A 12,217-nucleotide genomic window follows, 5' to 3' on the forward strand; every position below is an offset into this window, starting at 1 on the left:
CAACCGCCTCCAGTAGCGGTTCCTCATTGACAGATGCACACTGAGTAATTAACAAAGCTAAAGCATTTGAATTTTCTATGACATTATTGCAGTTTATATCGGGTAGAGTAGACATCTTTGATTTAATAACCTTTTTAAATTGATCCCATTTATCACCTTGTAAGTTGTATCTATAGTTAGACTTGTATTTCAAGTTCTTTTTACTCTGAAATGGAAAAGTAATGACTATGGGGAAGTGATCACTACCAAAGGTCGATGTCAAGGTCTGCCATGTTAAGGAAAGTGATAGACTAGGAGAACATATTGAAAGGTCAATAGCACTAACAGAGTTGTTGGGGTCAGTAAGGCGAGTAGGAGTTCCAGTGTTCAATAAGGAAAGATTGTTGGTGTCTAATATGTCCAGTATTTGACCTCCATAGCAATTTGATAAGGAGCTTCCCCATACTTGATGTTGACAATTAAAATCACCCATGACTAAACATGGTCTGGGAAGAATAGAAAACAGATTATTAATTTGATTTAATATTAAGGTAGTTGGATGAGGTACATAAATAGAAACAAAAGAAATATTATTTACAGAAGCAGCAATGATTGAATAGTCATCACTATGAGAAGGAAGATTAATTAAAGAAAAGGGATAACAATTGCTAATGAGCAAGGCAACACCGCCATGCCCATCAGTTCTGTCTTCGCGAAGACAGGAAAAGCCTGGGATCTTAAACCTGAACTCAGGTCTAAGCCAGGTCTCAGATAAAGAAATAATAAAAGGATTAAATTTATTTACAATATATATTAAGTCAGATTTTTTATTTACTATGCTTCGGCAATTCCACTGTATTACCGTTGCGTTGGGAGTGAATGTTAAAGTTTTCATTTAAACTTTGAGTTAAGTAAGCAACGTTGGACGGTACAATCATATTAGACTGGGATAATAGATTTATCAAAGATAATATAATATCAACTATGGAAGGCTGAATGCCCTCATTATTAATAAAATTGAACATTGTTCCTCTAGAATTTTCATTGGTCATATTATATTCCTTAGCAAAGTCATTTTGAGCTTTCTGATCATAGCCTGTTCGTTGCTTTGGTGGGTAGGTTTTAAAAACACAGTTTTTTTGTAAGTTGATGGATTAGTACTATGAGAAGTGGAAGTAAAAGAACTACGTGGAGGAGGTGGAGAAGCCAGAATATCAGCATAAGGCTTTGTCACTGCAGAATGAAGTTTGTAAGCTTCAGAATAAGAAATACTATTTTGAGCCATAGACACTTTTATACGCCTCTGCCTTTCATATTCTGGACATGACTTGCTAGTAGCTAAATGAGACCCAGAACAGTGACAGCACTGAGCGTCACCTTCATCTACAGAACATGATTCACCTGAGTGATCCTGCCCACACTTAAAACATCGAGGCTTAGAACGACATTGCAATTTAGTATGTCCATACCGACAACAATTATAGCATTGGACAGTTGGAAAGATGTACAATTCTACTTGAAGAGCATTATAAAACATAAATATTCTTTTTGGTAAAACTTGCCCATCAAAGGTCACAACTACAGTTTGGGAGGGTTTCCACGTAGTTTGATTGTCAACAGTCACCTTATAGTTTAAACGTCTTATCTTAACAATATCTCCACAACCAATAGGAACTGACATACTTTCTTTCACTTCTTCGGGGATTAGGTCTGCAGGAACTCCACGAACTAGGCCCATTCTGGTAATGCTGAAGGTAGGTATAAAAGCTTTGTAATTGCTAGCTACCAAACTAGTGTCATTCAAGAAAAAATTAGCGCTCTGGAAGTCTGAGAAGGATAGGGAAACTCTGTTCCTGCCAATCTTTTTCACACTACCATTAATGTTTTTAAAACCATTCTTTTTAAGAAAATATCCAAAGTGAACTGGGTGTATAGAGGTTCCGTCATTAAAGGAAGTGGTTAATCTTTGTACATGAACTACATACGGAGAGATATCTTGATGCTCAAACAATCGGCGGCCTGGCAAATCCTGGTCTTTCTGGGTAGTGTTAGTATTCGTAGAAGAGGTAGGTATGGGAGCAGCAACAGGCTGAACCGGGGAAGATGATGGGGGCCTCAAGAAAACTTCTGTAGTACTGTTAAACTTGGTACCGCAAATGTCGCTATCTGAACAACCACATCCATTGTCTGATTGAGACTTATGCTTACGTTTCTTCTTATTGCAATGTTTGCAAATTTTACGCTGCCGAATACGTTTTCTTCCTTTTAGAGAGTTATCAGTATGGTCCGTGTCCATACTGGAATCATTGGAGGCAATAATCACGTTTCTACCAACTGAGGGGACTGTGCCCCCTGGATCAGGGGGCTCGTCCATTTTAGGTGAAAGGAAAAATGATAAAACTCACCAGATGACGATGACTATTTACACAAAAAACAATATATTCAATCAAATAAATAGTATTTACACAAATACTACACTCCTGACCACCTAATTACAATTATTATTAAATATTCAATTTCTAAGCCGAAAAAATTAACCCGCCTAAATCGAGCTTTCCCGCGCTTTTTTTTCTATGGGCTTGTTTGTCATAGCCTGAGGTTTGGCTAGGGTACTTTGCTTTCTGATTTATTGTAACAGTTTCTCTGTATGAAGTGGTACCTGCGAAGGAGGAGAATTTATGTAGGGGACAATGAGACAGATGATATATGTGTGGGTGCAGATGCAACGTTGACCAAAGGTCGCTTGACGGCTTTGAAGCGGGCAGAGGCTTCCCAGTAGGATACTTTTTCTTGGGACATTACAAGCTTTATTGACTTTTGTCGTGAAAGTTCAGGACAGTTCTTGTCATTAGATTGGTGCAGAGCTGAACAGTACAGACATAATCGATCGATCGAAGGGATTTTTTCTGAGTGTTCGATCTTTGTATTAATCATTATAACAAACTAGTGGAGTAATTTCACAAAAAATAATTGAATATTAATTTAATAAAAATTTAAAATACAGCAAATAGCGACATCTCTCGCCAGGACTGGTAACTGTAAAGGTACTAACTGGGTGATAAATTTCTCATAGATGGCGTTACGACTAAAAAGTCATTGAAAAAAACCAAATACAAAGACACGACGCAAGCACATAGAAAAATTCATGAGGTCCGCTGGTTCGTTCCGTGGCTTAGTTGGTATAGCGTCTGGCACGGTAAGCTTGAAGACGTCGGTTCGAATCCGGCCGGATCGAAGGAATTTTTTCCGAGTGTTCGGTCTTTGTATTAATAATTAGTACTGACATGTTGGGGTAGTAACATTACATGATTTCCCGGGGTGAGGTTGGGCGCATTTATAGCACCGAGGTTTAGATCGGCATTGTGCTTTGACATGGCCAAAGCGACAGTATTTCAAGCACTGAATGGTGGAAAGGAGATAGTTTTCCACAGGGATTGACCAGAAAATGTGACTACGACAGATTGGGTGGGAACCCACTCAGTAGCATTATTGTGCGTTACCTTCCTGCTGAGACGATTCCTTCGGGATCCTAAAGCTATACTTAATAATTCTAATTACATGTATTAAGTTAGAATTTTTTTAACAAAATTTTCCTATTTATTCGGAAAAATTGGTGTTGCAATAAAACGTCGTGGGTCGAATCGGCAATATTGCGGACATTGGATTTTTCACGATACCTCTCTTAAAAATGCCAATCGAGATGCCTATTATCCTAATTAAATATTGTCATGTCACATTTTCAGATCCAATGATTCAATCCAAGATTTTGTCAGATCCAATGTCCGCAATATCGCAGATCCGACCCACTGTGGGTCGCAAAGTTAAAATAAATATACCAGCCTGTCCCCAATTACGTCAATTTTTAATGTTCTTAAGTGATTTCCCCAATCCCGTAAAGGTCCTGGGACCTAAAAAATATGGTCGTAAGGCAGTCTCCATTTTTGTCAATGTTCCTCGAAGTTTAGGTAAAAAACTCTACCTAATCCGATCCCTGCTTATAATACACGCTTATTTTCCCATTTGTAATATTTGTATGTATGTATCTGCCCAAGTCTTTATTATTTCGTTTATAAATTACATTTTTTGTACAATTACATAATTTGTACCAAATTCGACATAATAATATAGGTAGGTATATAAAAATTAATTAATATTTACAATAAAGGCTGCTCCATTACTCTTGTATACAAATAATTTTCAGTTGAAACTAAATATGGTGCATTTTGTTAAGTTTCCAGCAGAAGCTGAATATGGTGTTTTTGGGCTCTTAAATTGTTGCAAGCAAAATTAGGCAGTATTACAATGTCGTTACAATTAAAATTAAATGTTTTAGGTTTTTTTTTATATTTCGTTACACGTCACTACGTATAGGTTAACTTCGGACCTTTTTTCGTGGATTTTGTACTAGACCCGACGTTTGTTAGTAGGTCAAGGCTCAATTTATATTGTGGCGGGACGGAATGGAAGCGAATTTTTGTAACGATATCGCTTCCATGCCATTCCAACGCAATATAAATTGAACCTAGGTGATACAATATATTATATTGATGATTTTATAAAATATATATTATTATACAGTATGTTAGTTTAAACGAGGGACATATTCAAACCCACAATAGTGTATGCTTACATGAACCTAACAAACATATAAACGAAACAAAAACACTGATAAATAACAGACAGAACCATAAAAAAAAAATCACAAAAGTCTCAAAACGTGTATGCACCCTAGCGCCAACGCAACGATTTAATATTATCTCAGATATTCATGTGCGGTAGAATCCATTTTCCCTTCATACTTTAAACCTGGCTTAGGACAGGCAAAAATATCTAGGTAGGTACGAAACATTAAACAATTACAGTGCACATGTGAATTGTGATTCGCAATAATTTAAGACAAAGTTATTATCCTTACTTAGTATTTTTGGCGTATTTAAAAAATGGAATCACACTTATTTACAATGATTAACTTGATTGACTATTTACAATAATTAATTTGATTGACACAATAATTTTAAACTAATCTTAAAAATTGTTCGAAATGCGCACCTCCTCGTGATATGCATAGTTCAGCACGTTTTCGCAAATTGTCCTTAACGCGGTTAAGAACAAACGGATCACTTCTTACACTATTAAAAGCGTTCGTGATACGTACCTTTAACTCTTCCCGGTTTGAGTACTCCGTAGCGTACACAATTCTTTTCACTTCACCCCATAAATAAAAGTCTAATGGAGTGAGATCTGGAGAGCGAGCAGGCCATGGCACTGGCCCACCACGACCTATCCACCTGTCACCAAAATTAGTGTCTAAAAACTCACGTACGCGCACCTGATAGTGCGCGGGCGCTCCGTCGTGTTGGTAAAAGAGGTTTCGGTAAACACTAAGAGGCACATCGTCCAACATTTCATCCACCACACTGTTTAAAATGTTAAGGTATGATACACTATCAAGTCTTCCGTCAATAAAGTACGGGCCTATTAAACGATTATTTAAAATACCTGCCCACACATTAACACTAAATCGGTGTTGATAAGCGTCCTGTCGCGTAACATAAGGATTTTGATCACTCCACCAATGTTCATTGTGCACATTAAATATCCCCATTCGTGTAAATGTGGCTTCGTCGGTAAATAAAATGTTTTTGTCTAAATTAGACAAAAACCAGCGGCAAAGGTTCACCCGTGGTTCGTGGTCGTTGACCCCAAGTTCCTGAACGGGTCTAAAATGGTATGGGTGCATTCCTTCTTCATGCATCAGCTTCCACACAGTCCAGTGTGATACACCGAAACGTCTTCCAGCATTTCGAGTGCTTTCTTGTGGGTGATGCTCGAAGTATTCCAAGATGGCTTCTTGGAGATGAACTGGGTATGGCTCCCTTCCTCGTCCTTGGGCATGTGTCGGTACGGTAAACTGACCGAACGTTCGCAATCGTTGGTTGACACCTAGCATAAGGTTGTATGACGGAATCTGGCGGTTGGGAAACATCTCTCGGTACAAATTAATAGCTCCTCGTACACTATCATTCGACAACGCGTAGGTACGAACCATATCCCAATATTCTTCATTGGAATATTGATAAGACGGCATTTTGACACGTTACGTACGGAACACACTAATCGCGAAGTAAGCGGGGTTGTTTTAAGATACGCGGAAGCGCAATTAACATACGGAAATAGCGGCGCACTCGCAAAGACTGCGGTCAGCGCGGGCGCGTGTCCTGTCGGCGCATCGGGTACTACACAAAGGAAAGGGGCGGGGCTTACGCTCTGTTTACAAGTTCACTTGCGCGCTCAGTGTTCATGATGATGTATTTTATTGGACAATTACGTCAAAAATTTAGGTTATAGGTTTTTTACATATTCGGGACGAGAATCGAATACTGAATACCCTCCCTCAATAAGTCCCTTGTTTAACCTAACACACTGTATATTCATATATATATATTTGTATAATGAAACAGATTATTGTTATAGGTTTAAGAATAAACCAAACTTGACATTTGATGATGTGACCATGGAACCAGATCAAGTTTTTGAGTTACATAGAGACAGTCAAGGGAACTTGGAGTACTCCCCAAAGTAAGTCTTTGAAGTCCTATTACTACATTAAGCTTAATTTCATTGAGACTGGCTCAATGATCACAAAAGATATGTTATGTTCATAGTTATATATGGCTAAAACGGCTGTTTGTCGATAATGAATTATACTGTTGTGCGATTTTTTAATAATTCTGTAATAGTAAACTTTTGTCAGATAACTTTTTACTCAGCTGTTTTGTAGTTTTGCAAATAGTGCCTTTCCCTATTAACCCGGCGAGTATGAGGCAGGGTATCTCATACCCAGACCTTCACTTAAAGTTATTTATTGTTTTTAATAATTATCTAACAACACTGGCGCGTTGAGTAGCTGGAGTGTGTGGTGTGCGGGAGGGGATAGTGGCGTGGTCGCAGTGTTTCGCAGGACGCCGAACGAGATATTCGCGCTCAAACCTCTCTCGGGTATGTCATACCCTGCGTCATACTTAATGTATTTTTTTTATGTAAAATGTTTTTACACCTTATTTTATTTTTTTTTACATTTAATTTTTTACATTTAATTTTCTTATATATTGTTTTTAGTATATGGTGAAAAATGAATATTGAGGCACAAGAAAATCGGATCAGGGCCATGCTAGAGGAGGTGGAAACTGATTCTTCATATGAATCGAGTTCAGAAGGGGAAACCGATCACTGTAGTGATCATAATGTGAATTCTGACACGGAGCAGGAGGCCGATGATCCAGTTGATCTCTTATCTAACTCCGGGCAAGAAACAGTGGTAGCAAACGAAACTTACAGTGACTCCGATGATGACGTACCACTGTCTGCTCTCGGATCCAGAATGTTTTGTTCTAGACAGGTTGGTGGATCTTATTATAGTTCTAAAGACGGTACAAAGTGGTATAAAAACTGCCAGCGCCCGAATATAAGGCTTCGGTCTGAAAACATAGTTACCGAACGGGCTCTAGTAAAGACTGGTGCAAGAGATGCTGACACAGAGAGTAAATGCTGGAATATTTTTGTCACTCAAAGTATGCTAGACGAAACGTTATTACACACGAACTCAGAAATTCGTAGAAGTCAAGTCAAAAGTAATGACCCAAATGCTGTCCACAAGAAAGAAATCACTATGAGTGAGTTAAAGGCATTCATTGGTTTGTTATATATAGCAGGCGTCACCAAGTCGAATCGTCAGAATTTGAAGGACCTGTGGCGAACTGATGGTACTGGTGTTGACGTATTTCGTACCACCATGTCGCTGCAAAGATTTTATTTTCTTCAGAATAGCATTCGATTTGATGATAAATCGACGCGTGAAGAACGCAAAAAAACGGATAACATGGCAGCTATCAGAAGCATGTTTGATCAGTTTGTTCAATGCTGTCAGAACGCATACACTCCGAGCGAATTCTTGACCATCGACGAAATGTTGCTTTCGTTCCGAGGACGGTGCCTATTCCGCGTCTACATCCCAAACAAACCAGCGAAATACGGGCTTAAAATATTCGCTTTAGTGGACGCCAAATCCTTCTATGTTTTAAACCTTGAAGTATATGCAGGCAAACAGCCATTGGGACCATATGCGGTCAGTAATACAGCTTTTGATGTAGTGGAGAGGCTCATTCAACCAGTATCACGTTCACACCGTAACGTCACATTTGATAACTGGTTTACTAGTTACACATTAATGCTACATTTACTTAATGAGCATCGTCTTACATCGACTGGAACTGTCCGAAAAAATAAGAGACAAATTCCCGATTCTTTTACCAGAACTGGTAGGGAACCTGCAACTTCACTCTTCGGATTTCAAAAGGACATTACAATTGTTTCCTATGCGCCTAAAAAAAACAAAGTCGTTATAGCTATGTCCACAATGCACCATGACAACTCAATAGATCAATCTACAGGTGAGAAAAACAAACCAGAAATTATAACGTTTTATAACTCAACCAAAGCTGGTGTGGACGTGGTAGATGAATTGAGCGCCAGTTACAACGTTTCTCGAAATAGTAAACGTTGGCCCATGACGTTGTTCTATGGGATTTTGAACATGGCTTCTATCAATGCTTACATTATTTATCAAGCAAATAAAAGTGCTACTGTAAAGAGAACAGAATTCATTCGCAATTTGGGCCTATCGCTGATATATGAACATCTAGAATCAAGAAAAGAAAAAAAAAACATCCCATTTCACATTCGTCAGCGAATCACAAGTCAGCTCGGTGATCCTACACCTGGAGCCTCTGCTAATATGCCTGGGCGGTATGTGAGATGTCGCGAATGTCCAAATAAGAAAGATCGGAAGACTAAATATATATGTAACACCTGCGCAAAGCCCATCTGTATGGAACACGCAAAATTTTTATGCCAAAATTGTGCTGATCTCAATTAAAGTGTCTTACTATATTTTTAAGAGAAAAAAAATATATATTACATTTTTTTATTACAAGATCTCATTAATTTTAAGTTTGAATTTGATTTTCATTATTTAGAATAATATTTTGTTTAGTTTTGTTAGGTTTTGGAAACCTTTATGATTTTGTTCCTTTAATTACAATGTTTAAAAAGATATAAATAAATAATTAATATTTCACTATAACAACACTTTTTTTTATTTTATTTCATTAATGAGACGTTAGTTACCTAATACAAACAGTAAAAAAATATTATATATCATATAAAAATTTTCAAGCGTACATTTAATTCGGGTATGTCATACCCTGCCTCATTCTAGGTGTAACATTTTCTCACCTCATACTCGCCGGGTTAATGGTTACATTTCTTACATTTTTCGAAACTTAATCTTTTCGCGTAATATGTAAGTATCTTGTGTTTTGAAGGCAATAATCGTAACTTTTGAGGAAATTCATTTCATTTCAAATTTATTGATTTTAACTGCCTGTCGATAACTAATATTAAAATCTACATTATTCCAATCGCATAAAGCACAAAATCGTAGCTTCTAATGTGTGACTAACAATAACATAATAGATAACAATAAAATGAACGAAAGTGCACTTTATTTTGTGCATTGAAAGATTATAATCGTAAGATTTGCAAATCGTAGCATCATCCATACATTTGATTAGCGCCATTTCTCTCTCACTGCTTATTTGCTATTGCATACTGCTTGTTCGCGCGACGTAATCGCAACAGCAGAATAGCAGTATAACAACAGCAGAATAGTAGTATAACAACAGCTGTTTAGACAGTTGTTCGATAGTGAGTTATACGTTGCGTAAGAATAATGCATTACATTATTTTCTATTGTGTAATAATGACCACTTCTACATAGTAACACAGACACATTAAATCTTTCGCACAGCTTATACAAACTGTACATGCTTACAAATTTTGGTTATGAGTAGTACAAAAGATAGGAACAGATTGAAATAAAAGTAATAGCCATATTTTAAAGGCTGCGCGGTATCATTTCATGGATCAGACTGAACATTTGAAAAAGCTTGTAAAAGATTATGATTTCATGGAACAAACTGAACATTTCAAAAAGCAGCTAGAAAGTAAAACAAATTAATTTTGTTATTAAACAAATGAAACATTGGCTTGCAGTTAATAACCTGCTTTTTCATGAGAAAAAAGTAATTTAGCGAAATATTATAGCGCCGACGATGCGCTTATACGCGCTGTAAACTCTTGCGACTAGAACCGACTAATTCGCGACTTTTTCCGAGTGCAATCAGATCTAAGCTAGGAGCTGTGGTTTTCGAGATTCAAAAATGATGCCGATGGAATTAGCTTATTCCAACGTGGACAATAAAACACCTTAATAACTTCAAAACGGCGTAAATATAATAAAATTTTCAAAAACTCGACCATGGTTACGCTGGAATAAGGCACGCCGTTCATTCCTTTGCTTGACGAGGACTAATGGCAAGACACTTCAATTAGGACATTTTCGAATCTTCACGTATCTATATCATTGTGTAGGCTCACATTTGTTGGCTACAACATACATTCAGACCTGCTTTAAGTAGGTGCTTTATTTTTGCTGATTGCTTAGCTCTTCTTGTCAAACTTTAATAAAGTAATTTGGAATTATTAATTACTTTTTAGGCAATTTATTAATTGTAATCGTTTTTGTTTTTTTTTTCAGGATTGTCACATTTTCGTCGGTAACGCATCTTACTATGCATTTTCCGTGCAACTTTGGGGCAGACACTACAAAAATTTATTATATAGGGTTAAGAGGAGAATGGACTCCTGGACATAGGCATGGGGTAACTATTTGCACTTATGAAGCAAGGCCAAATCTAGATGATCACAAATTAAAACATCTAGATTCTGTCACCAAACACATTGAATAAATTATAACTAATACCAGTTGTACATAAATAGTTATTTTATGAATAACTTGTGAAGTTAATTTTGAAATAAAAAACTGTAAAATTTATATAATCTTTTTTAATTCTTAAAAACTACTACCATACCTTTCAAGTTTATAAACTTTACACATTTGATAGATAGAATCTTTGTAATTTTTGTGAGGTCCACTTAAGTATACTGAACATGATTTCAAGTTCTTTTTGATTATTTACTTAAAAATTATAACAATACGTATTTAATATTGCTTTTGTTATTTACAATTTATTATGGCAGCAGTTTAACAAAGGTAAAAACCCTGTTCAATGTTAAGTATTTATATAATTATATTTATATTATATGCAAATCAGATTTTGGAAATACAATACATACATACATTTATTTTGTGTTATTTATTAACATACATAATATGAAATTAATTTTTAAATTAAAATAAATTTTAATTTAAAAATTTACTTTAATTAAAATATTTTTTTATTAAAGTAAATTTTAATTTACTACATAATTACTATAAGGCTTTAATATTATTAACAGTGGCAGTGTTTAATATTCTACGTCATCAGCATACATTCGCACGTCGAAATAGACATTCTATGTCGTACACACTCTACGAAAAGTTACTCGTGTCAAAGTAAGTATCAAAGTACTAAAGCTCTTCATTGCAGTAAACGCTATTATTAACAGCTACCTAATTAATGAACAGATGCCTAAATACAGTACAGAATAATGGAGTAAGTTTCTAATTGTACGTTTGTAGATGGATTTTAATGCAAGCAGGTATTATAGTCACTATGCCTAGATATCACACATTAATTGTATCACTGTCTTTGATTGTCACCTACAAGACGATATCCCCTGCGATGGGTCCGCTGCCGTGGCCGCCGTGGGTTTGGCCTGCGAACCGTTTGGGGTACTCTACCTAAGTTGCCTGTCGGATACGGTTGCAAATTATGTACTTGTCTTCTCATGCATACGGCACATCTGAAATGTTATGCAAATATCAAGTAAGCTATTTGGGAACGCAGCGATAGGCGATAATATAGGTGTTTCATTAAATGGGACCACTAGTATTTTAATTACATGTACGTAAGTGTACAATGTATATGTAGTTGATTAACAAATATACCTGCTGACTTTCGATACTTGATCAACTTTCAGCGTCTGCTGGTCAGGTTTATCAAACATCTTATTGTCGTCAACGGTGGATAGCCAATACGATACTGCAGTTGCGAAATAGTTGCAGCGGCCAAGTCCATTGCATTCGATGCATGGTCGTGATCGGAAGTCGCGCAAACACGATCCCGGGGATATCAGACTTTGCCCTGCGGCGTCTGTCCCTGCTGTGTGCTGGTAA

The 12,217-nt window shown here is 36.7% G+C and overlaps 3 protein-coding genes across 4 annotated transcripts in view; 2 read left to right on the forward strand and 1 right to left on the reverse strand.

Moving 5' to 3' along the window:
* The window catches only part of LOC113233161 (PITH domain-containing protein CG6153), a 21,096-nt gene extending 10,174 nt beyond the window's left edge, over window positions 1–10,922 (forward strand). Inside the window, exons 3-4 of the mRNA XM_026468175.1 lie at window positions 6,454–6,558; window positions 10,637–10,922. Coding sequence (XP_026323960.1) covers window positions 6,454–6,558; window positions 10,637–10,847 — 316 coding nt within the window. The 3' untranslated portion in view covers window positions 10,848–10,922. The remainder of the gene's footprint in view (window positions 1–6,453; window positions 6,559–10,636) is intronic.
* Window positions 6,941–9,111, forward strand: LOC113233152 (piggyBac transposable element-derived protein 4-like). Its single transcript, XM_026468165.1, has 2 exons — window positions 6,941–6,978; window positions 7,099–9,111. The coding sequence occupies exon 2, from the start codon at window positions 7,112–7,114 to the stop codon at window positions 8,912–8,914; it is 1,803 nt and encodes a 600-aa protein (XP_026323950.1). The 5' UTR covers window positions 6,941–6,978; window positions 7,099–7,111; the 3' UTR covers window positions 8,915–9,111.
* Window positions 10,923–11,366: 444 nt separating the features above from the next.
* LOC113234581 (collagen alpha-1(IV) chain-like) overlaps window positions 11,367–12,217 on the reverse strand; it is a 41,988-nt gene continuing 41,137 nt past the window's right edge. For both annotated transcript variants that reach the window (XM_026469944.1, XM_026469937.1), the window contains 2 exons: window positions 11,990–12,210; window positions 11,367–11,844 (listed from right to left, as the gene is read on the reverse strand). In XM_026469944.1, the coding sequence (XP_026325729.1) occupies window positions 11,682–11,844; window positions 11,990–12,210 (384 nt within the window). In that variant the 3' untranslated portion in view covers window positions 11,367–11,681. The remainder of the gene's footprint in view (window positions 11,845–11,989; window positions 12,211–12,217) is intronic.

Source organism: Hyposmocoma kahamanoa, unplaced genomic scaffold (genome assembly GCF_003589595.1).
Source record: "Hyposmocoma kahamanoa isolate Upper Pololo Valley unplaced genomic scaffold, ASM358959v1 102, whole genome shotgun sequence".
Classification (NCBI taxonomy): domain Eukaryota; kingdom Metazoa; phylum Arthropoda; class Insecta; order Lepidoptera; family Cosmopterigidae; genus Hyposmocoma; species Hyposmocoma kahamanoa.

Coding starts and splice junctions, on each gene's coding strand:
- LOC113233152 (XM_026468165.1), top strand. CDS start 7,112: ATGAATATTGAGGCACAAGAAAATCGGATCAGGGCCATGCTAGAGGAG.